Source organism: Perca flavescens, chromosome 4 (assembly GCF_004354835.1).
Source record: "Perca flavescens isolate YP-PL-M2 chromosome 4, PFLA_1.0, whole genome shotgun sequence".
NCBI classification, from domain to species: domain Eukaryota; kingdom Metazoa; phylum Chordata; class Actinopteri; order Perciformes; family Percidae; genus Perca; species Perca flavescens.
This window is the reverse complement of record NC_041334.1, coordinates 4,347,477-4,374,149: the sequence shown is the minus strand read 5'-3', so window position 1 is coordinate 4,374,149 and position 26,673 is coordinate 4,347,477. Positions and strand designations below refer to the sequence as shown.

General features: G+C 38.8%; 3 protein-coding genes across 3 annotated transcripts; all 3 read right to left on the bottom strand.

Moving 5' to 3' along the window:
- Positions 1-4,038: 4,038 nt before the first annotated feature.
- Positions 4,039-7,736, bottom strand: LOC114553502 (odorant receptor 131-2-like). The gene is made up of 2 exons (XM_028574717.1): positions 7,584-7,736; positions 4,039-4,836 (listed from the first exon to the last, which is right to left on the bottom strand). The coding sequence occupies exons 1-2, from the start codon at positions 7,734-7,736 to the stop codon at positions 4,039-4,041; spliced, it is 951 nt and encodes a 316-aa protein (XP_028430518.1).
- Positions 7,737-13,951: 6,215 nt separating this feature from the next.
- On the bottom strand, positions 13,952-16,551 carry LOC114553501 (odorant receptor 131-2-like). The gene is made up of 2 exons (XM_028574716.1): positions 16,399-16,551; positions 13,952-14,749 (listed from the first exon to the last, which is right to left on the bottom strand). Exons 1-2 carry the CDS (start codon positions 16,549-16,551, stop codon positions 13,952-13,954), a joined length of 951 nt encoding a protein of 316 aa, XP_028430517.1.
- A 1,748-nt stretch (positions 16,552-18,299) lies between these two features.
- Positions 18,300-20,673, bottom strand: LOC114553500 (odorant receptor 131-2-like). Its single transcript, XM_028574715.1, has 2 exons — positions 20,521-20,673; positions 18,300-19,112 (listed from the first exon to the last, which is right to left on the bottom strand). Exons 1-2 carry the CDS (start codon positions 20,671-20,673, stop codon positions 18,300-18,302), a joined length of 966 nt encoding a protein of 321 aa, XP_028430516.1.
- Between the last annotated feature and the right edge of the window lie 6,000 nt (positions 20,674-26,673).

The following is a 26,673-nucleotide window of genomic DNA, read 5'->3' as shown; positions in this document are numbered from 1 at the left end:
ACCATGTAAGCCAACACAGTCTCACTCCCTACTCGTCAAATGTATGACGCATGGTCAAGGACCCTAGCGTCAAGTTTCAACGAAATAGGGGTACCCTTGGCGTTATTTTCCGACGAGGGGGTCCGTCAGATAGACATTCATGTTATTCCCTCACCGTCGGATATCGACGAAAGAAAAAAACACGCCCCCCGCCCCTTAACTCGAAATCTGTGACAGTTATTGGTATTTTTAGCCCAATAACCGCTGTTTTAATCAACAATATTCACGAGATAGTATCATGGTTTATATGTATTTCTTTTTATGTTATTATTTTGGTATATTTCGGCCAGGGAAGCTGGATTGCTTTTTTGTTGATTTATATTTTTTAAACTATAATGCTACATCTATCAACATTTATTTAGATGTTATCATTGTATTCATTTCTTTACTTTAATAATATTATTTCGGTCTTATTTTTATAATATTTCGGTGAAATATTACAGTATATGCTGTAATACAGAACATTACGATATGATCCGAGCAGGAAGCATTCAAAGCCGATAGGCCTATCCCCCAATGCAATGCGGCCATTCATTTCAAAGAATCGGGCAGCGATCAGCTGGTCTTTAACGCCAGGATCGCTTCAATATACATATATACAGTCAGTGGTTGTATCACCAGCAACAACACGTTAGTCAGTTTTATTCCAGTAAGTTATGAACCATAATAACGTTTAAACGAATCCGCGGAAAACTCCGGAAGTGACGTAGTACGTCCCGCTCAGCGGATACGAAGATAAAAATATATAATATTCGTAATATTGATGTTTTTTTCTAACGTTGTATTTGAGGAGTTAAACAATAAAGATAGTTATAATAATAAAATACAGTTTCATGTATTTGTCTCATATATTGTGTTCTCGGCCGGCCGGCGGGCGGCATCAATCTGAAATGGAATCAAGCCATTTCATGGCAGACAGCAGAAACAGGAGCCGAACGAGTCCCCCCACCCACCCCGGAAGAACTACAAGTGCTCAAGCTTTGTAACAGCTTCTGTGGCGTTTCTTATGGGAGTTGTAGTTTTAAAGTGTATTTCTCATAAGTAGAAGTTGGCAGTGTATAATTTTGGATACACCCTGGGGTTTTTTGGGATGGAGAACACACTGGTGTCATCAGATTTTAAAAATTGAATCGTTAAATAGGTGAAAATAGCTTATTACCATATTTGACAGTGCTTAGAGTAGGTAATTTGGTGACCATATGTACATGACAGCTGAGGTCCAGAGCTTTCTATAACAGCTGGTTTTATGTGTGTATAACCTTCTGTTGCTAAATGACAGGCCTTCATACATGTACTGGGTTCAAGGTTCAGAGGTCAATATTTCAAAGCAGGAGTAATGTATCCTCTTCAGACTGACATATGTTACTCTCCAGGTTGAGACCTTTCCAACGATGTGTTTGCTATAGTCCTACGACAACGTTTTAATTTTTACACATCATGGAGACCACTTAGCAGGAGATACTTTATTGTCCCCAGAGGGATATTTGCCTTGAGTTCAAATGCTTCACAAATAACACTTGACATATTGTTTTATCATACAGCTGACATACTTAAAATAAAAAACAACATGAACAAAGTGATATGTAGTCAGACTGAAGCACATCACACAGCAACAATCTATTGCTCATCTTTCACAAACAGTGACAAGAGCAACACAACCATGCTTCATATCATGAAGCTATTGCACACCCTCAATCTCAAGCAACATTATTTAAAGTTTTAATTGAGGTAGGTCCAAATTAGGCCTATATCATCATCAACGTTTTTATAGTTTAGAAATGTTAAGTTTACCCATATCTTCTGCCAGAGGATAAGAGCTCATACTTCGCATGGAGAATAAAGATAGAGCAGACCATATTCTGTGTGCTTGCCTGGAGAGACTGGTTTCTATTCCTTACACAACCTTCATGAGAGTCATAATAAAATTCTCTGTAATGCAGCCTTGTATAACATAAACCATCTGATTCACCGTGGGTGTCTGCTCTAAATGATAACACACACTTTCAACACGGGCCTTCCAGCCAAAGGTGCATGTTGTCCATATGAACACCATTGGGCCTATAGGAGCAGAGCCGATGGATTGGTTCATCATTTATGACCTCTGATATCCTCTGACCCAGCTCTATCTCGAGAGTTACCTCAACTTCAGTTTCAAAGGTGTGTGTGTGTGTGTGTGTGTGTGTGTGTGTGTGTGTGTGTGTGGGGGGGGGTCAGCTTTTCTTAGACATGAGTGGGGGGGCACCAAGGAAAAAAGGTTGGGAACCACTGCTCTGACCCATGTCATGACCCTTTTCTCAGCTTGTGAAATGGTTGAATGAGATGTGTGAGTTTTGTCTTTGTGCAGTAGGGCTGAGGTAGAAGTGTGCCAAAAATGCCATACATATACAAATGTTGTATATGTATACATACCCAAACAAAGCTATATACATCTTACTCTGTGAACAAAAACCTCGGTAACAATCTGCTTATCCTTTTAATTTCCTGAAAATGCTTCTTAAAACTAGTCCCTTCTTAATTTTGAAAAGCTAGTCTCAGTAAAGGCTACAAAGGTTAGGATGGCTACAAGCTGTAACCACGGTGATTGATATGAGGATCATGTTCTGAATATAATAATGAATATGTTAGGCCTACCATAAATTGATATTTCAAAAAAGTAATTTATTTAAAACAACTAATAATGCAGTGTGATTTTAAATCAAACTAAGTCCCACACATAAATATACTTATGTTTTTCCCCTTTAGTCTTTGCTATTAATATTCATCAACTGCAAAATTAGAAAATTGCGTTTTTAAATAACTATCTATGGAAAATAAAATAAAAAAATGCTTCTCTTTGTATATTGTTTTTCACAACAGTACAATTCAAAACAAATGCAAATTAGTCAAACAAGCCATTAGGCTGTATTTCTAAACACTCAACTGTAGGTTTTTTATATAGTATATATAAGGCAAATCAAAGTGCTAAATATAAAACACAATTTTTTCATTATTAGTATTTTATTGTGTAAAGTCTCACGTACAACGTGGAACATTCTTTCACAGACGAGATGTGGAATTTCCACGTCACTTCCGCGGATTCGTTTAAACGTAGACAAATACATGAAACTGTATTTTAATATTATAACAATCTTTATTGTTTAACTCCTCAAATACAACATTAGAAAAAAACATAAATATTACGAATGTTAGGCCTATATATTTTTATCTTCGTATCCGCCGAGCGGGACGTACTACGTCACTTCCGGAGTTTTTCGCGGATTCGTTTAAACGTTATTATGGTTCATAACTTACTGGAATAAAACTGAGCAACGTGTTGTTGCTGGTGACACAACCACTGACTGTATATATGTATATTGTAGTGATACTGACCTCTGACTGTATATATGTATATTGAAGTGATACTGACCACTGACTGTATATATGTATATTGAGGGGGGATAGGCCTATCGGCTTTGAATGCTTCCTGCTCGGATCATATCGTAATGTTCTGTATTACAGCATATACTGTAATATTTCACCGGTAATAAGACCGAAATAATATTATTAAAGTAAAGAAATGAATACCATGATAACATCTAAATAAATGTTGATAGATGTAGCATTATAGTTTAAAAAATATAAATCAACAAAAAAAGCAATCCAGCTTCCCTGGCCGAAATATACCGAAATAATAACATAAAAAGAAATACATATAAACCATGATAATATCTCGTGAATAATGTTGATTAAAACAGCGGTGATTGGGCTAAAAATACCAATAACTGTCACAGATTTCGAGTTAAGGGGCGGGGGGCGTGTTTTTTTCTTTCGTCGATATCCGACGGTGAGGGAATAACATTAATGTCTATCTGACGGACCCCCCTCGTCGAAAAATAACGTCAAGGGTACCGCTATTTCGTTGAAACTTGACGCCAGGGTCCTTGACCATGCGTCATACATTTGACGAGTAGGGAGTGAGACTGTGTTGTGTAAGCATTGCTTGAACAACTCAACAGGACTTTATGCCCTCTTTAGAGTTGTTAGTGGATGAGTGGTAGCACTAGTTGTACAGAGCAGATATCTTTTCAGGTACTTCCTGAATGTCTTGTCTCGTAGCCCATAAACAACCGGACTGATGAGTCGAGGCAGTACCTGAATAAATATCGAGACAGTGAAGCGAATGGCCAGCACCTCGTTTGGGAATAAGTATGTCAGACCCTGAGTTATGAGATCATAAACGTAGGTGAGCATACACAGCAGCAGCTGGAAGCCGTGGAGGAGGACAGTGTTCCTCGCTTTCTTGGCATCTGTGGCAGCTGCCTTTGCAGCAAACAGGATCCTGAAGTATGTATAGAATAGAGTGAGCCAAACAATGACCATACACACTGAGTTGGAAACATCTCTCTTCACTGTCAGATTAGGGTCCCTAAAAACATTGACTCTGAGACAAAAAACTCTGGAACGAAAGAATTCCAGGGATTCTGTAGCCAAGGCCACAAACAAATACGGTAGGATCCAGAGTATACTTATTGCCCAAATCAGGCCGATCACAACATAGGTTTTCCTGACCGTACAGATCTGGGTGTGGCGGAGAGGGAAGCATACGGCGATGTAACACTCTACTGCCATTACGGCTAATGTTAGGGGATTGTTTAAACTTGCAAATATAGAAATCATTACCAGAACGATACATAGAGAGACGTTAAGAGTGTACACAACGTAACTCAGGACCTGAAGGAGGGTAAACAGACTCAGCAGGATGATATCGTTGATCACCAGGTGGATGTACAGAATGTAGCGAGGGTTCACATTGAAAACCTGCAGGGGAGGACGCAAGTGATTAGGAAACAAAGAGAGAGTAGAAACTGTACCATTTATTGTATTAGAATAAATCAAAACATAATCTTTACACCTAATTCTGATTTATGGTTGTATGTAGACTCTCTGCAGAACCGACGCTTTAGCCTTCGTAAGTGACCTACACCATTGTTAGGATTTATACTTCTGTGGTGGTGTGTCTGCGTCGATCTAGCGTATCTCTTTAAGAGAATAGCAGAGCGGGTGTGTGTGCGTGTTGAGTGTGAGGTAGATCAAGTGAGAGAGTAATAGGTATTGGCTTTGGAGCTAATACCGACAGAGAAACAAAGTGTCTCCCATGCAAGTCTGACCATGGTCGGAAAGTTGTAGCAGGGGAAGTTAAATCTCTCTTTGATTCCATGTTGTTCACGAAGAAGGAGAACCCGAGAATGAGTAGGTGCAAATGCGACGCTACCAAGCCACGGCCAAGCAGACCAATGACATTTGTTGTGTTCTGCGTCACTGTGAAGACTACACTGTGTAGTTAAATTTTTTGGGAGGTACATATCAGGCTACTTTGTACCTACGGGGTAGATTCAACGCAGAACAATGAATCAAACTTAAAGCCCAGTTCAACCAAAGAGTCATATTGAGACAAGTTGAAACTTGCATCTACTTTCAATGCTCTGGTCTGAAACGTTCTGAAACCTGCCAGTTTACACCAATGCGACAAGCTGTATCATCTCCATGGCAATGACTCTCTGTGGCGGCGCGCCACGGTAACATTTCTGCTGCCATGGTATCAGAAATAAGGCAGACGCACAACAGGGTTTCCACTATGTACATCGCTTACCTCGGCTCCTTCACCTGTTTATGACAAGTCATGAAGTCGTTATTACACGACTCTGCAGAGCCGCCTGCTCTACTGAACTCAAGCGAACTGTCATCTGCTCTCTCTCCCCTTTAGGGTGAGCAACTGGAACAGTGACAGGACGTCATCACTCACAAAGTCATGGCAACCAAATAAACAACAGGGCGAGTACTACCTGTCACTCAATCTTAGGCAAAGTGACAAATGGCGACGAAAGCTGCGACATGAAATCCACACTCCCGTGAAATATGACAGCTACAGTTTATTGGAATTGTGGACACTGAATTTAAGATGTATTTATTTTGATTAGAACAATGCACATTAACCAACATTTCTGTAAATGTGCCAGTATTAGCCAGTCAGCTAATTTTCAACTGTAGTCCTAGTTGCATGCATGTCTTTATGCGTCTCCCACGCAAGAGAACATGCAAACTCCGCACAGAAAGGCCTGGGAGGACCTGGGTTCAAACACAGAACCTTCTTGCTGTGAGGCAGAAGTGCTAACTACTGAGCCACCGTGCTGCCTAATTTGATGAATTCACTGTTTATCAGACCCCAGATGAGACAAGAAGCTAACGTTAGCGAACGCTGTGGTCCCTCTGCCTTTGACTCCCAGCTGCAGGAGACGCTGTATTCCTCTTTACTGATTTAAAACCGTTTTCCAGGTTAGTGGAGGTGCATACCGCTCAAAACCAACATAAAAAACGTAGCTGGTAATGTTTACGCAGCTTTTTTGTTTTGTTGTTAAACTGTGTGTAAGGGCCGGGACACATCAGGCCGATTATCGGCTGTGGGACAGTCTGGCGAGGTCAGTGACTTGAATCTGTTCGGTGTGTCCCGTGCCGTCCCGGCGTTCATTTTGGCCGACCTGACATGTTCGGTTGGCGGCAGGGCCGTCGGGACTCACCCGGAAATGACGAGCGGAATGAGGTGACTAGAGTCTCTGAAAATCTGACGAAAATCTTTTAAACTGACCTTTGTTGAGCTGAAATGAAGACAGATTCAGCAACTGCATGGCCTATTTCTCGCTTAAAATGTTCACAGAAACATGTTTTAGTGAACAATTTTAGTACAATATGAGATCGTATTCTGAACGGCCGCCATGACAGTCTGGCTTTGGATCAGTTTTCATTTCTTGGGCAACATTACAGAGTAGCGCCGCCTGCTGTTATGGAGATGTATTACGTCTCGTCTCCTCTCGTCTTTTTGGTCTGTTCTGTGGCAATTTTTTGGACCTCGGGGACGCGACTGATCATATCGACGGGGTTTTCTGTCAACGGTTGGCCGTCGGCTATATGTGTCTACACCTTAAAATGAGCGGTGACGTTAAATCATCGGTTTCAGGTAACGGCACCCTACAGTACCGTCTATTTGCTGGATGCTTTCAAGATAATGGTCGGTAGCTAACATTAGCAGATAAGCCTGTTGACAGTGACGTTATTTTTCATATTTTGGCACAATGTTTCTGACCGTAGTAGTGGTCATAGTGACTGAAAGTGTGATGTGAGATGCTAAAAAGAAACTACTTTTTCAGGTAGCGTTACTTTTTAGACGTTATTTCCTTTATTATGTTTACATTATTATGCCAACATTTATCGGCCATTAAAAATGCAGATACCGAAAGTTTGTAAGATGCCTAATATCAGCCAATAATATCAGCCCGCCGATATATCGGTCGGGCTCTTTTATGTATGCACCATACACCAAGGCAAGTTCCTTGAAGTGTTACCTACTTAGCAATAAATCCTTTTCTGATTTTGATTCTCTTCAGTCACTCAGTGCTGTGAGTTGATTGGCTCGCAAATCTTTAGTCTGAACCGGACTTGAAGGGATAAAATGTATTTCAACTTGGTACATACATGCTGAATGGATTTCTAGAAATAGACGAGACTCAGACCTGATGTTTTGTGAATGTGTACACCAGGGTACTGTTGACATAGTTGATGGAGATGCAGAGAACCACAGTAATCATATTCTTGATTATAGCTGTGTTTAAAGTGTCCCGATACACAGCTGTTGTGAAATTGATGCCAATATTTGAGAGGTTCATGAGTCGACTGTCCAAACCTGTTTCAGCAGACAACTGTTGGTTACTTGACAGCTGAAGAGAAAAGAATAAAAGATTATTATTGATCAGAAGGTTGAGTTTTTTGCCAGACCCTCATATAAATACAAAGCTTTACAAATGTTACATAAAAAAAATATTAGATTCAGACTCTTATAGGCCAGGAAGAGTAAATTACATTTGAATAATCTATAAAACTGAGTTTGTCCAAAAAGAATCCTGTAAGTCACAGCTTTACATCATTGTCTACCAGAGATGAGGTCATAGGTAGAGCTGGGCATCGACAATGATTTAACCCTTGTGTGGTGTTCAGATTTTTGTTACACAGCCAATGTTCCAGGGTCTGGTGGACCCACCACATTATCAGGCTTTTAAATCAATACAGCCATAACAATTTATTTAAAAATACTTAGCTCATTTACCAATAATATATCCATCATTTATGGTTCATATTTGCCATTTACCCCTGTGAGATCACATTTATGATCATATGTTAATTTTGTTTTTTTGTGAGAAAATAAGTAAATTCAATTATAAAGAAAATAAAAAAAAAAATAGAAACAAGATTTTTGATCATTATTGGTGCTTATTTCTTAGAACTTAATCAGAACAGGTGAAAGTGCTTGGAATGTAACAATTTAGTAACTTTATGTGGGAATAGCAGGTGCAGAAAGACAAAATAGTTTCATGGCACCTACATTTAAATACACTCGGGTCCAGTTATGTGTGTGGGGGCGGGGGGTGTACCATGTGCAGTCATTGAAAATAAGTTATGTTTTTATGTTCTTCACAGAAAATGAGCCAAGGCCAGTGAGTTTGAGTTAGAATAAATAATAAATAGCATCATTTGTCTTTTAGGAAACATTGAAAATGGGTACCACTGACCCGAACACCAGACAAGGGTTAATTGATGAAAAGATTCTCAGAAAACTCCTGCTGTAAATATACAAGCACGAAGCAACCCTCAAATATTTTTATAATGCACCAGTTAATGTATATATATATATATACAGAGGTTAAATTGGGCTGGAGCGCACCGAGCACAGCTTCCCTCCTCAGGGCCACAACACACCCTGCCGGAGCTCAGCTCCGTCTCCTTCAGCATCAAACATTTTGCGGGGGTTCAGCCCCGAATGTTTTGAGTGTAACCCCAAATGTATTTTGAAAAGTTGACTGACAAATATGAAACCGGACGTCGCTTAGTGTCCACTCTCGCTGTAAAAAGCTGCGCAGCCTCAGGTTTATGGATGCGCTCTGCTGTGGACATGCTGCGGCAGATGTGTCGCGTTTGAGCTCCGTGTATTTCTGCCATAAGTTTCGGGTTTCCACCTCCGATGTTTAGCAGCGTACAGCCACTTCCCTAAACGTCTCAAACGGGGCTCTGTGTCTGTCAGGAGGTCTGAGATCTACCGTATCAGCAGAGCAATCACGGAATGCACAGCAGACTATGGTGCAGGTAGCCTATAGATTATTTTCTAAAATATAGTGACTTTATTCTCGTAATAGCCTATATTATAACTGTATTTTTTTCACAAAATATCACGACTCCTTCAAATCTCAGAGAGCACAGATGGGATGAGTTATATCTTGAATGTGCACAAAGTTTTGGACATGAGCAGAAATCTTGTTCAATCATCTGAAATATTACAATCAAGAGGTTTATTAATACATTAAATGAATAATGTATCACTGAGGTGAATAATTGTCATATGCACATTTACGGAGGTTACTTCCCCAACAAAAGATGCAAAAAAGGGAAGAATAAATGTCAATCTAAAGGAGAATAAATAGATGAAAGCAATACAGAATTCCTGACAGCCTTACTGCAATATTTTCCATTACCGGTATGTTGTTATATTTGGATTGTAGCCTAATGTTTCCCTTTACATAAAGAAAAAAGGTAGAAATAGGTGCATACAAATTCACCAAAATGCAGAAAATGAAGTGTTTAATGCTAAAATTCTGGGGGAGGACCCCCAGACCCCCACATCATAAGTCACCAAACAAATCTGGAAGCAAAACCTTGGCCTTTGACTTGCCAGGCCAGTTATTATTAGACCAAATGTTGGTGCCATCTAACAAACTGGAAGCTAAAATGAACATACACTGGCTATTAACAAGCTGGGCCAGCCAATCACTGTTAAAAAGGCTATACCAATATTTTCAAACATGTTCAATTTTATACATTTTCCAAGGGTGAAATCCATTGCCTGCCTGTTAACATTAGCCTATAAAAGGTTAAAAATAATAATAATAATAAAGTAAGTGAATTGTGAAGTGTTTCTCTTTGTTTGAATAACTAATCAACCCTACATTACACATTAATACTGGAAAAAGAGCCCATTTGGTGTAAAAACACATTAAGTCATTTTACGGCACGATTTTGAATGACGACCATTCTCCGTAAATAAGGGCTCCCCCTCCCTACAAAAGCCAATTTAACCACTGTATATATATATATATATATACATACATACGTTACTTTTTGAAGCCATCAAGAGAGCAAGATTAAGACCATGTTAATGAGAAACATTAAAATAGTTTAATTTTAGAGTTGAGAAAATTTTTCAAATGAAATGTACAAAATGAGCCATACATACACGTAGTAATAGTGTAATCGAAATCAAGATATTGTATCATAATAGACAAATAATAAAACAGAAGAAAGAATATGTACCTACCTTGACAATGGGCATATGTGGCAATCGCACAGGTAGTGTTGAAATTACCTATATATAGAAGTTAAATGCAAATGTCATGGGTTTGTGTGTGTGTGTGTGTGTGTGTGTGTGTGTGTGTGTGTGTGTGTGTGTGTGTGTGTGTGTGTGTGTGTGTGTGTGTGTGTGTGTGTGTGTGATCAGTAGGTGAACATTAGGGTAGACCTGAAACATGTCATGCCGTTTGTGCAGTATGTTTCATCAGTTTTGTTTCCAAGTTGTATATTCTAGATGAATTCACAATAAAATAACATTACTGTACACTGATTTGTCAGATGTGATCTGTACACAGTGACTTCCCTTAACCCTTGTGTTTTCCTCCCGTCGACCATGCACTAGTTGTCCTCCCGGGTCAAAATTGACCCGGTCTGTTTTGCCAGTTTATAAAGCATGAAGTATAAATTATCACGCAATTCTGTGTTAAATCTTCTTAACAACTTCTTTCCAACATATTACCACTAATTTTACACTTATTCTTTTTATATATGGTCAAAAAAACACATTTATATCAAATTATACCTAATTTCTGAGTTAAAAAAAGCTGAAATTATGACAGTTGAGATCAATGGGAAAATATGTTGACAGGTTATCACGGACTGATATAAGTCAAAGTTTAGTGAAAATACTGTTTTGAAACTATTTCAATTTTTTTAAAGGCAGCCAATAATCCCACTTGTTGTCCTCTCGGGTCAAAATTGACCCGGTCTGTTTTGGCTATTAATAAAGTATAAAGTATGAATTATCACCCAATTCTATTTTACACCTTCTTAACAACTTCATTCCAACTCATTACCACTAGTTTTACTCTTATTTTTGGAATTTATGGTGAATAAACTTCATTTACCAGTACCGGTACCTTAAATTCAGTTGCCAGTATCCAACGGTACTTTTTTCAATACTTTCCCTCTGTAATTACAAAAACATTATTTCAGTTATATAGTTAAATAGTGGTTATACAGTTTAAATCATTCCAAACCTATTTATCATATTTACTTAGAACATTGTTATTTATTTAGAATATTTTATACTGACAGAAATTAAATAAATATAAAATCCCTCCCTCTCTCCTCCCAAACCTGCCTCTATAAACTATTAAATTGAATATTTATTCAACTTTTTATATTCATCATTTTAATTGCTCTTTAATGTGTCATGTCAAGCACTTTGAATTACCTTGTTCCTGAAAGGTGTTATAGCAATACAGTTGCCTTGCCTTACAACCTCAGCCTGTCAGTCAGTCCCCTAGCCTGACGTGGTCCTACTCAGATTCTAGTCAGAATGTGAGTCTGAAACCGCTCCATTGGACTGTGATTATGGGGCATGTTCCAACCGAACCAGGAAAAAAAAATGCCTCTGCATTCGTTGGATAGACCTACAACCAATCAGAGCAACGGAACTCAACTCAACTGTCAACAGAACTCAACACTGTGTATCGTCTCCATAGCAACCACTCTTTGCACAATGCATTCTTATAACTTCCGACTTTTAGACTTTTTTGAAGCTGGATATATCATTTGTGTGTAAATATAAATGTGGATAACGTTAGTGATCGTGACATGCTTGCTACACTTGCATTTCTAGAGATGAATGTCAATGATTCACGGCTTTGTTCTAGCGCCGCTGGGCGCTCCCTCTCTTCATTCACTCTCTATCTCGCTCCACCATATAACGCTACCGTGCTTTCGGGCAGTTGTTGAGGCTCCTCCGCTGAGGATTTTAAAATTAATGCGCTGTCGATATCATCTGTAACAGACGCGATGGTGGAATCTACACATCCCTATTCTCCAGCAGCAGCCACAAATTCAACCCAAGTGTTCTTTGGTGACGTGGTTGATTATGTTACTGTTGATCATCTGTCCGACAATTTGATTGGTCCAAACAGATCCTGTTCAGGCAATAATTGCTCCTCAACGGAGCAAGTCCAGACCAAACTTCCCGACCTCGAATGTTGTGGGCGGGGCTAAGTTTGGCTGGCATCCAGGCTATCAGTCCCCAGCAGTGTTGGTCATCTTACTTAAAAAAATTAATTAGTTACAGTTACAAAATACTTCTCCCAAAAAGTAATTGAGTTAGTAACACAGTTACAACATTGTAAAAGTAATTAGTTACTCAGCAAAGTAACTGTGATGTTATTTTGTATGTTCTATAATGCTATTATGTTCTATAACATCTTTAACGTCAAGGCTTCATAAGATTCGAGTTGCTTGAGACAGACGTGGACAAAGTCTTTTTTCCTGGGCATAGCGTGCATGTTACATAAACATTCTTGCCTTTAATTTCAATATGCCGGTACTTCCAGTTCGAGAACGCTACCTTTGAATTTCTCTGGCTCGTCTCCATTGTCGCTGTGTTGAGTTTAGTGGTAGTCAGAGCATGCGTGAAACAGTGTGAGCAGGGCATCTGCCCACCCAGCCAATCATCATCGCATTTGCAACGGTGTCATCATCCCCACCCCTGCTCTCTCCAGGTAGCTGATGTGTAGCAAAAGCCACCTCGCGTTTCATTCAACCAAATTGTAGTAATGCGACACTTTACATTCTCAGTAAAGATAACGTTGCCGTTACTCCCAACACTGGTCCCCAGGGCATAGAAACCACTGTTGTGCCTGCACAGCAACTGTGGCCGGTACTGCCGGTACCGGTATAAGTACAGGGTTCGGTATTCAACCCTACCCATAAGAACAAAAATAATCTCGTTTATACCCTTTAACTCAGACAACAACACAACCACAATCATTTAAATGTCACCACGAAATTACAAAACAACAAACATGTTTTTCTGCTTTGACTTTCAAACAGGAAGCCCTGTATTAATACTGTAACAGCAGCAGGTTTTTCCTCACATGGTTTAAAGTAGCTGTGCACGCTAAAAACGCGCATGTTCGGGATGTGACCACCCATTGGTTTGTGGCTGATTTGTGTTTGTGGTTGGCTTGTCTGCCGTTTTGAAGCCAGCCGTTTGCATTTTGCTGGTCGCCATCTTGGTATATTTCGTGCCAGTAGACCATATTTGGACAAAAGGTCGGAGCTGGGGAGGATGATGTGTCTAAGCCAGTGTTGTTTGTTTTCAATGGTGCTGCGCTAAGCTAAAGGCTAAAGAAGGAAAGTTACAGATTTTCAACCCTTGTGACTCAAGAATTCAGGCAGAGTTTTGCCCGTGAATAAACGTGGACCTCCGTGCACTGGCACCGTTTATCTGCATCCGAGTAGCTGCTGCCCTAGCGTGCAAGGTGCCATCTCATCAGAAGGGGAGGGATAAACAGTCACATACACACTCACATCAATTTTGGGTTTGGCATCCTGCCCAGGGACACTTTGTTATAACCTGCCTGCTTCTCCAAATTGGGGGTGTACCAACCACCATCTACTACTAAAACACTAACTATTAAAAAGGTAGCTCATACAATAACACTCCAAAACATCTGAACTATCCCTTTATTATGAAACAGTGTAAGCATAGCATGAACAACTCAAAAACAGGACTTTATGCCTTCTTTAAAGTTGTTAGTGGATGAGTGGTAGCACTAGTTGTACAGAGCAGATATCTTTTCAGGTACTTCCTGAATGTCTTGTCTCGTATCCCATAAACAACCGGACTGATGAGTCGGGGCAGTACGTGAATAAATATCGAAACAGTGTAACGAATGGCCAGCACCTCTTTTGGTAATAAGTATGTCAGACCCTGTATTATGAGATCATGAACGTAGGTGAGCATACACAGCAGCAGCTGGAAGCCGTGGAGGAGGACAGTGTTCCTCGCTTTCTTGGCATCTTTGGCAGCTGCCTTTGCTGCGAACAGGATCCTGAAGTATGTATAGAATAGAGTGAGCCAAAAAATGACCATAAACACTGAGTTGGAAACATCTCTCTTCACTGTCAGATTAGAGTTTCTAAAAATGGTGTCTATGAGACAAAAAACTCTGGAACGAAAGAATTCCATGGATTCTGTTGCCAAGGCCACAAATAAATCTGGTAGGATTGAGATTATACATACCGCCCAAATCAGGCCGATCACAACATACGTTTTCCTGACTGTACAGATCTGGGTGTGGCGGAGAGGGAAGCATATGGCGATGTAACACTCTACTGCCATGAATGCTAGTGTTAGGGGATTGTTTAGACTTGCAAATGTAGCGATCATTACCAGAACGATACATAGAGAGACGTTAAGAGTGAAAACGATGTAACTCAGCACCTGAATGAGAGTAAACAGACTCAGAAGAATGATATCGTTGATCACCAGGTGGATGTACAGGATGTAGCGAGGGTTCATTTTGAAAACCTGCAGGGGAGGACACAAGTGATTAGGAAAAAAGAGGAAAACACTAGAAACTGTACCATTGATGATATTCAGTCCCTGAATTGAACCAAAAAAGGTCCTAGCAGCATAGTTAAGCAGTTGCATGTGTCATGGAAATATTTTTATTCATAACCATATCCAGGGCTCAACGCTAACTTTTTAAAGTGATTGCCAGGCTTGGCAACCAGACATCAGCTTTTGGTTGCTGAAATTGACAATACGGTTTGCCATGTTTTAAACTGCCTATATTTGGAGCTATTCATTTTTTTTTTCTGGAATTATACCACAGATTTTAATAGTGAAACAATGAGAAGATGGCTTGCAATATAATTTCCCATCCATCTCAAATGCAACGTATCACAAAACTCACTGATCTGATACCGGTTTTGATTCACAGATCGGATCAATTTTCAAATCTGCACAAAGGCTAATGTTACCTGCTTCCAAGTGTAACGTGGAAGCAGCACTGCAGCATGTGGAAAACGGTCGCACAACAGCTGAAATGTTGTGTTGCGCATGAACGTAGTGTTTAAACTTTTACGGAGACAACCAAATGAAATATTGACTTCTTTTAAAATGAGAATTTCCAGTTTTGTAGGTTTTTATTTGGGTTTATATATTTTAAAAAACACAAATATTAAACAGCTGGTCGCCAAAGGGGGCAACCAGAGGCCATGAAATGGTTGCCAATTGACTCAATCTGGTTGCCAAGGGCAACCGTTACTGTCGAGCCCTGATATCTTATAAGTGTATCACTTCAAATTCATTTTTTAATGCATTTCATTACAAATTGACATTTTTTTTGCTCACCAGAGACTGTGACAGAGAAATACTTTGCAAGCACATACATTACATTTTGAAGAGAAAGCGAGTGTGTGCGGGCAGAGTTGAGCGTGCACAGAGTGGAGAGTTTGAGAGAGACATGACAGGTGTGCAGCAGCGTATTGCCAGCGCACCAAGTAAGAGTATATGAGAGGACATATGACTAAACTGAATAATTTTTTGCTTTTGTATAATTTATTTTCAAAATGTAATGTATGTGCTTCCATCCATCCATCTTTGTCCGCTTATCCGGTGTTGGGTCGCAGGGGGAGCAGCTCCAGCAGGGGACGCCAAACTTCCCTTTCCCGAGCCACATTAACCAGCTTCGACTGGGGGATCCCGAGGCGTTCCCAGGCCAGGTTGGAGATATAATCCCTCCACCTAGTCCTGGGTCTTCCCCGAGGCCTCCTCCCAGCTGGACGTGCCTGGAACACCTCCCTAGGGAGGCGCCCAGGGGGCATCCTTACCAGATGCCTAAACCACCTCAACTGGCTCCTTTCGACGCGAAGGAGCAGCGGCTCTACTAGCTCCTCACGGATGACTGAGCTTCTCACCCTAATGTATGTGCTTGCCAGACATATTTCTCTGTGCTCAAAATATACAACTGCTTGCTCAGGAATGAGGCACAAATATAACTCCATACTAGTAAACAAAAATCTAAAGTGAGTACCAGTCCATGTCAGGCACTGATTATATTAGAATATATCAAAACATACTGTTTAATCCTATGAAGTGATGAAATGATTTTCAACTTTGTACACACATGCATACATGCTGAATGGATTTCTAGAAATAGACGAGACTCAGACCTGATGTTTTGTGAATGTGTACACCAGGGTACTGTTGACATAGTTGATGGAGATGCAGAGAACCACAGTAATCACATTCTTGATTAGAGCTGTGTTTAAAGTGTCCCGATACACGGTTGTTGTGAAATTGCTGCCAGTATTTGAGAGGTTCATGAGTCGACTGTCCAAACCTGTTTCACCAGACAACTGTTGGTTACGTTAGAGTTAAAGAGAATAAAATAATAGAATATTATTGATCAGAAGGTCGAGTTCTTTGCCAGACACAAATCTCCATCTTGAAAGAAGCTTTTCTCATAAATACAAAGCTTTACAATGCTAAATAAAAAAACACTACTAGATTTGGACTCATATAGGCCATAAAAATTTGAATAAATGTCACTTTTATTGTGTATTCATCAACAATACACAATTTTAGTTATTTTTATTTTGATACGTAGTTCATTTTATTACTGACATTTACACAAAAACTACCATAAAACAATGTGATGACTAGGTCTGTCCTTGATTAAAGAAACTCTTAACCGACTAACACTCGTATGATTTTGTTGATTAATCGATTAGTTGATTTAATCTACAGATCTGTAAAACTGTTTTTATACTCAAAGAATAATGCAGAACACAACATTAAATCTTTGTTTTTACCAGTGATGTGATCATACGTTTCTAGGTAATAAATTACTTAGCATGAAATCATAAAAAATTACTGATTGATTTTAACAATGTCCGCTGTGAAAATTCTATGGACAATTGCTGTTATTCGTCGTGGACCACCAAAACAGAAACAGTTGAGTTTTTGGAAATTATTTAAAGAAAAAACACAAATAATTTGCATTTCGAATTCATCGAGAGAGCAAGATTCAAATCATGTTAATAAGAGATATTAAAATGTTTTTTTTTCGAATACTTTTTAATTCTAGAGTAGAGAACTTCGTTCTTAAAATATAATGTACAAATGAGCCATACACACAATAAAAGTAAAATAAAGATTAAGATATTATTTCTTAATACACATAATTACGAAGAAAAATATATGTACCCACCTTGGCAAAGGTCAAATGTGGTAATCGCACAGTAAGCCAGATGCCTTTTAAAATTACTTATTATATAGTAGTTATAGTGTGTGTGTATATATAGAAGTTAAATGCAATTGTCATGGGATCAAGATGAGAGTGTTTGTGTGTGTGTGTGTGTGTGTGTTGTGTGTGTGTGTGTTTGTGTGTGATCATTAAGTGAACATCGGGGAAGGCCTGAAACTTTTCATGCAGTTTGTTTTGTTTTTATCCAAGTTGTAAATTCTAGCTAAGATTACAATAAAATTACATTACTGTACATTGATTTAGCAAATGCTTCTGTACAAAGAGACTATCTTTAAGACTAAATATAATCTCATTTAGACACAAAAGAAAAAAATAATTTTGATTCTGCTTTGACTGTCAATTAGAAAACCCTGTATCAATACAGCAGCAGGTTTTTTCTCACATTGTGTAAAGTAGCTGTGCCTGTTGAAAATGTGCCTGTGTGGGCGTGACCTCTACCTCACCCATTGGTTTGTTGGCTTGATTGCCGTTTTGAAGCCAGCACTTAGCATTTTTTGCGGTCGCCATTTTGGAGCCAGATGTGACCATATTTGGACAAAAGGCGAAGCTCGAGAGAATGTTGTGTTAACCCAGTGTTGTATATGTCATCTGCATGTAATGCGTTTAGCTGCTGCCTCTGTCAACAGCAGGACATGGCTTAGCTTCCGTGTGGTACTCCTGCCTGCTTCTTCAAATTGGGGGCGTGCTGACAGGATTCTACTGTAGCTAATACACTGACTATGGAAAGGTAGCTCATACAACCACACTTATAAACATCTGAACTATGCCTTTATTATGAAATTGTGTAAGCATAGCTTGAACAACTCAAAAACGGGACTTTATACCCTGTTTTTGAGATGTTAGTGGATGAGTGGTAGCACTAGTTGTACAGAAGAGATATCTTTTCAGGTAATTCCTGAATGTCTTGTCTCGTAGCCCATAAACAACCGGACTCATGAGTCGAGGCAGTACCTGAATAAATATTGAGGCAGTGAAGCGAATGGCCAGAGCCTCGTTTGGGAACAAGTATGTCAGACCCTGTATTATGAGATGATAAACGTAGGTGAGCATACACAGCAGCAGCTGGAAGCCGTGGAGGAGGACAGTGTTCCTCGCTTTCTTGGCATCTGTGGCAGCTGCCTTTGCAGCGAACAGGATCCAGAAGTATGTATAGAATAGAGTGAGCCAAACAATGACCATACACACTGAGTTGGAAACATCTCTCTTCACTGTCAGATTAGGGTCCCTAAAAACATTGTCTCTGAGACAAAAAACTCTGGAATGAAAGAATTCCAGGGATTCTGTTGCCAAGGCTACAAATAAATCTGGTGTGATCGAGAGTATACTTATTGCCCAAATCAGGCCGATCACAACATACGTTTTCCTGACTGTACAGATCTGGGTGTGGCGGAGAGGGAAGCATATGGCGAAGTAACACTCTACTGCCATAAATGCTAGTGTTAGGGGATTGTTTAGACTTGCAATTGTAGAAATCATTACCAGAACGATACATAGAGAGACGTTAAGAGTGTACACAACGTAACTCAGGACATGAAGGAGGGTAAACAGACTGAGCAGGATGATATCGTTGATCACCAGGTGGATGTACAGGATGTAGCGAGGGTTCACATTGAAAACCTGCAGGGGAGGACGCAAGTGATTAGGAAACAAAGGGAAAGAGTAGAAACTGTACCAATTCTTGTATTAGATTAATTGTATTAGAATAAAAATGGTTGTATGTAGGGTCTGTGCTGAACCAATGCTGTAGCCTTCGTAAGTGACCTACCCTGTTGTTAGGATTTATACTTCTGCACTGGTGTGTCTGCATCGATCTAGCATATCTCTTTTAAGAGAATAGCAGAGCGGGTGTGTGTGCGTTAGTAGTGTGAGGTAGAGTGAATGAGAGATTGATGGGTATTGGCTTTGGAGCGAGTACCGACTCCGGCGGTGGAGACAGAGAAACAAAGTGTCTCCCCTGCAAGTCTGACCATGGTCGGAAAGCTGTAGCAGAAGTTAAATCTCTCTCTGATTCCATGTTGTGCACGGAGAAAGAGAACCCAAGAATCAATAGGTGCAAAATAGGGCTGCAACTAATGATTATTTTCTTTGTCGATTCATCTTCTGATTATTTTCTCGATTAATCGATTAGTCGCTTGGTCTATAAAAGGTCAGAAAATGGTGAAATATGTTGATCAGTGTTTTCCCAGATGAAGTCTTCAAATGTCCATTTTGTCCATGACTTAAAGAAATTCAATTTACTGTCACAGAGGAGTGAAGAAATTAGAAGATATTTACATTTAAGGCGCTGGAATCAGATAATTGTTAAAAATTACTCAAACTGGTTAATCGATTATCAAAATAGTTGTTGATTAATTTAATAATTAACAATTAATCGATTAATTAATTAATCTTCGCAGCTTTAGTGCAAAAAATACGACTCTACCAAGCCACGGCCAAGCAGACCAGTAGCTACAGAGTAGATTCAACGCAGAACCATAAATCAAACTTGAAGCCCAGTTAAACCAAAGAGTCATATTGACACGTTCTGAAACCTGCCAGTTTACACCACTGCGACAAGCTGTATCATCTCCATAGCAACGACTCTCATTGTGCATTGTGCATTCATTCTATCTTTAATAGAAGATCTATCTAATCCTTTTTTTGTAGCTGGATTTATCATTTTTAAATATGAACGATGATAACATTACTGATAGTGAGATACTTGCTACAGTTGCATTTCTAGTAGTGATGAAAAAGCGAAAACCTTTTATTTCTCTGATTCTGATTTGCTTTGTTCTTACACCGCTCCCGCTCTTAATTATTGTTAAAACAGTTATATTGTACATATTTGTTGATGTTAGCGTTTCTTTTACATTTTTTGTTTGTTTCCTTTATTATGTTTATGTATGCTCCATACACCAAGGCAAATTTCCTGAAGTGTTACCTCATTGGCAATAAATACTTTTCTGATTTCAATGGGATGCAATTAATTTTAACTTGGTACATACATGCAAAATGGATTTCTAGAGATAGCTGAGACTCAGACCTGATGTTTTGTGAATGTGTACACCAGGGTACTGTTGACATAGTTGATGGAGATGCAGAGAACCACAGTAATCACATTCTTCATTATAGCTGTGTTTAAAGTGTCCCGATACACAGCTGTTGTGAAATTGCTGCCAGTATTTGAGAGGTTCATGAGTCGACTGTCCAAATCTCTTTAACCAGAAAACGGTTGGTTACTTTACAGCTGAAGAGAAAAGAATAAAAGATTATTATTGATCAGTAGGTCAAAATCTTTGCCAGACACAAATCAACAGCTGGAAAGTAGCTTCTCATATAAATACAAAGCTTTAAAATGTTACGTAAAAAAATATTATATTCAGACTCCTATAAGCTATGAAGAGTAAATTACATTTGAATAAATGTCACTTGCAACTATATTTATCAACAACACTCAGTTTTAGTTTAGGTATTTACGTTTGTATGCATGCAACACTTTTTTTTGTCAACTAATCCATTAGTTGATTTAATCGACAGATCTATAACACTGAGTTTGTCCACAAAGAATCATGTAAGTCTCAGCTTTACATCTTTATCTACCAGAGATGAGCTCATAAATAGAGCAGCACATCACCAATGATTTCATTGATGAAAGAGATTCTCAGAAAACTTCTGCTGTAAATATACAAGCACGAAGTAACCTTCAAATATTTTTCATAATGCACCAGTTAATATTTACATTAAGAATTGACCCTCAAAAAGTTAGGACTAACTTGATTTCAGGATTTTCTGAATGGATATCAGATCACCCAAACTAACAATTATTTTAACTCGGCCCTACTCATAAGTGCCTTGGTATTAAATCATTCAGCATGAAAAAAATCATAAAAACTGACTAATCGACTGAAGATGACTTTTAAACACCTGATTTGTCGACTAAGAGGAGGCAGGCCTAGTGAAGACACATAGTTACATTTACATTCTGTATTCAGTATTGTCCTGTTACAGATCAAAGTATTTCTAATTCTACTTGTGTCCCTTTCAAACCGGTTAAACCCTTTGAGCTGACCTAAAAAAGCTATGAACTTAATTAAAATAAATAAAATACTTGATGTAAACCTGCTATTTTTCATCAATGCACTCAAAATCTGAACTACAATAGTCCATTTTCACAGGATACATTTTGAAATGTTAGAGCAAAACAAAAACACAGGTGTAAATAATATATGATAATAATAGAAATAATAAGTGCTTCAGTTTCAGTTTCCTGGTTCTGTTCATGCAGACTCACTTTCACACTTCACGTCATAACTTAGTGGGACACAGAACAACGCTATAATAGAGGTTATTAGTAACACCTGGAGTTTTCCTAATTGGTCAAAGACAAGTCAAACTGCTAAAGAAAGCACATCCCATAAACCTTTTGTCAATCAGACATTATATTAATCTATAAAATACATGCATGACATTTATGAAGTTAATTTTAAGCAGTAATACACATGTGATGATTAAAATTAATTCTGGCTCTGTTGCATCTGAAAAAAACATGCTAGTATATGGAATTATGGCTGTTTGAAAAATCGATTTTCTGATTTAAATCGATCTTTACTGATATCAATTCATAATATCCTGAGATTGAAGAAAAGATTTAACAGGCTCGGTTTTCAAGCTAGAGTGAAGAAACATAGATGATCTAAGGAATTAATGTCAAGATAAATAATGCTCAAAAAGTTGGTTACATTTTGGCAGGGAAGAGGGAAAAACTGCCATGGCCGTTTTCACAGATCTTCGGCTTTAGGTCTCTGTCTCTATGTCTCTCCCTCTGCACTTAAGAAAGCACTTGTACAAATTCCTTTATGTCTCTATGTAAATGCTTTGGGGTCAATTCTTAACAACATTAAAAATGTAATAATGCAACAGGTTAAAGGGTTCCTTGTACAATTTTAAGCATTGGTTCCCTAAGAATCTCCTTCATATTTGCAAAATTGGTCTGTAAAAAATATATGTAAATATATGAGCGCACAAATACTTTACGTTTTGAAGCCATTAATGAGAAACATTAAAATTGTTAAATTGTAGAGTAGAGAACATCATTTTTCAAGTCTAATGTACAAAATGAGCCATACACATTCATAGTAATAATGCAATCAAAATCAAGATATTCTCTCTTAATACACAGATAATAAAATAGAAGAAAGAGTACCTACCTTGGCAAAGGTCATATGTGGCAATCGCACAGTTAGTCAGATGTCTTTTGAAATTACCTACAGTATATATAGAAGTTGAATGAATGTCATGGGAATGTCATGGGAGTGTGTGTGTGTGTGTGTGTGTGTGTGTGTGTGTGTGTGTGTGTGTGTGTGTGTGTGTGTGTGTGTGAACTTGTGAACTTGGCATGACATGATGAGAAAATACACTCACCAATTCTATTGTCTCCTGGAGATTGTTTGTCTAAGCCTGGGTGGTGTGTTACCATCCAAAGGGTGCAATAGCATTACCATCCAAAGGGAGGACTTTTCTCAAGACATGCAACAGTTTTCACATCTCTCTCAACAGAGCCTCAAGTTAGGGTTTAACAAAGGTTCAGAATCACAGATTGGTATATATATATATATATATATATATATATATATATATATATATATATATATATATATAGATAGATAGATAGATAGATTCTTTTAGAAATGTAATTAAATTAAATTATGTATATGATTGAATAACTCAACTACAATGTATAGCATTGGTTTCTGATGTTTGCTAACAAAACATTAACTCAATAGTTGACCTTGTGAATTATTAATTTGGAATTGTGAGCTTGCATGTATAGAGATACTGAGCCTCAGTGATTAGGTGGTAAAATGCTTTAAATTAATTCAATTTAAAAGGCATGCAAACCCAAATATTCATTATGAAATAAATAAAATAATCACATTGATAAATATGTATAATAAATACAAATATGTATGATATAATAAAGATGTAGACATGTTTATTTCAAAATGGCATTCTTCCTAATGCCACCTTTTATTTCATATCTTATATTTTATAATAGAATAAGTCGTTGGCAGTCACGACCCCACGGATATTACACGCCCCCCAGCAAGCTCAACCAATTCTAACAAATTAAGTTAGTTAGCTCCTGTTAGCTCGAACAACAACAATGTCAAAATACTTCTGAATCATACTGCAAGAGGCTGCTGCTGTAAATTAACATGGGTACACAGACACAGAAACATCTTATTTAAATTTTTCGTGATTTTCGTGATTAAAAGCGGCACTGTAGATTGTCGTGGAACTTCTGGTTTACGCCTGTACACAGCAATGTACACAGCAATTTACAGTCAACACGGAGTTTTACCCCAGGTGAAAACTTTATTCACAATTATATAAACAAAATATTATGCCTTGAATTGTCGGAAATTGACATGGGCCTTGCTTGGTGGGCCAAAATGAACCCCCACAAAGTCCCAAACTAATTCTGGATCTTGCAACGGAGGCTTTAACATGTAAATGAAAATTCTGTGAGCTATACAAATGCCAATCAGGGTAGCAAAAGGTTCCTAGGTAGTTTTATCCCCGGCATTGGTGACATTTTTCTAAAAAGGGGTTTGATTAACTTAATTTTAAGAAAATCTCTTAAAGTAGATCAGGCTCAGTATACCCTAATAGCAGACTAAGTAGACTCTTAAATTTTAGCTTGAATTGATTTATTTAATGAAAGTATGCTAGATTAATTACTGTGTATGTCATTAGCAATGACCAATGTTATGTAAAAAAGATACACAAAACTTACTTAAATTTATTTCAACAATTAGTTTTAATCAGGCTTTGCCACAAAGGTGAAATCTGCATTCCATGCAAAAAACTTTGGTCTTGCTCATCCAAGATTGTCTGATGGAATGGAGACAGATGCACCACTGTACAGTTTTCTAAGAGAAGTCTTTCTGTTGACACCAAAACACTGTGCTTCACATAAAGCATATCAGCTGTGTCAATGCATGACAAGGTCCAACATTTGTCTTCTAAAAATACTGGCAAATTCAGCACTATATTTACATGTCCATTGCATATATTGAAGCTGTTGGCTCGGCTGAAATGGCCTCATAACCTGGACTTCAGTTGTCCTATTGTTATTAAGCTTTCCCAGAATTCCATTAAAACTCACTGTAATTCACCTCCACACCAGTCTGTGTGCTGTTCGTGCCCTGGTTAATCTCCTATCCTCTTTCTTCCCCCTATCCCGGCCTTCACTGCTTTGATTTGAAAAATAGCGGAGGGAGATGACTCCGAGAGTTAGAGCAAAAGCTTCCAAAGTATGGGAGTATTTCATGCCAATTGGTAAAAGAGTTGTCTGTACACTCTGTCAAACTTCACTTGCTTATCACGAGCACAACCACGCATCTAAAAAGGAAACACACAGGAGTTGTTCAAGATGTACGGATTTGTTTTTTTCTCCTCCATGTCACCTCCGGGGCTCCTCTTGAGAAGTACAGTGACTGTCTTTGGATGTTAAACAGGCTACTTAGACTTTGGCAGTAATGTTTTAAACCCACCATGCATGCAAGTTTAAACATGAGCAGCACAGCTGTTTGCCTGGCTGCTCTCAGCGTGATTCATTAGCGGGTGAGTTGCTTTATAAAAGTGTATTTTTTTTGGTCTTGTAATTTACAGGAAGCAGTACACCATCTTCACAACTCAGAGGCAACTTGTAGGTGCTAATAACCGAGCAAGGGTAAGATTTAAAGAATATGCTTTCATTGAATGCATTTAATTTATTCTTCTTTATAAGGACAGATACATTTTTTTACAGACTAACCTTGCCTCATAACGAGGCCATGACCTCCTATTTTCTCGGAGCTATGTCTGCAAGTCCAGATTTACATGATGCTGATAATGACGCCATTGTGTGTAAGTAATTTTTACTGTTTTATCCTTGTTTAATTTTACTGTGACTTATGTGTTTTTTTTATATTCATACCACTCTCATTTAATTGTGACGGGCCTCACTAAATCCAGGTCCTGCCATGAAACCCTGGAGTCTGATCAAGGAAGCCCTGTGTTGAAAACACATGAGAGCCACCGTGCTATGAACTAGATTAGTAATCTTCGACTCGCCCTGCCTCCCCATGACATGATATTGGCACCAAAAATGTGTATGTTGCTTTTCACAGCAGTTCAGAATGTGCCTGCCCATGAACTCTCACAATGTAAAAAAGAAAATTAAGACATATTTTTAATTCATGGCTGATTCAGAATGTAGCAGATGTGTGTGTGTGTGACACATATAACTTCTCTGCATTTCTCTTGTGCAAATTGTATTTCAGCTATATCGAAATGAAACTCTGGGGGGTTGTTGGGGATTAAATTAGTGTAATGATACGCAAAATCACGCTGCAGTGTCCTTTTGCCACTGTTTAGAGAGACACGCAAGTTCATCCGAACCAGTGTAGCTGGATATCACAACAATTAGCAGCAGCCGCATAGCCTGACAAACCAGACCCACGTCAAGATGTTGGGTCTGGGAACTCACCATTGGCAGGGCTCAATCCGAGGGGCGGGATAAACGGTTGTCTTTCAAATTCCCTCTGCACTCATAGCCAACCAGAGCAACGCTAGTCGATAGATTAAACTTTTGCCGTATCCGGCCGGCAAAACTCCGAACACATCTTGCTTTTTTAAGAATGACTTCAGTGCCAAGTCTTCCAGAGTTGTGGCTAAAGCCGATTCCAAAGACCGCTGTTCGCCAGCAGCAGCAGCCATCTTCTTTGTTTTCGAGTAGCAGGGAATTCACGCGGAACCATCGCAACTCTGTTGTCCTTATGTTAAGGCCGCCTACCGACTCTATACACAATGTGATTGGTCTGACCAGAATTTGGTTTTTCCAGCTCGCAAGCCAACGGAGAGTTGCTAGGCTGACCCTGGCTGCAAATTACATTTGCTGCCGCTAGGGTGCGTCTAGATTTCTAAGCTAGCAGCAGCATGCAGTGTGATATTTGTGATAATATACACATCTTGGCAGATGCATAAAAAAGCTGCTGCAAAGCCCCTATGTCCCTCTTACAGACAAAACAATCCTATGCGTATATTCAACTGAGAATTTCCACACCATCAGCATACAGATTCCACATGTGTGTTTGAGTGGCTTAATTAGGATGTAATTAAGACATGAGTGTGCTACAGCCAGCCCAGGGAT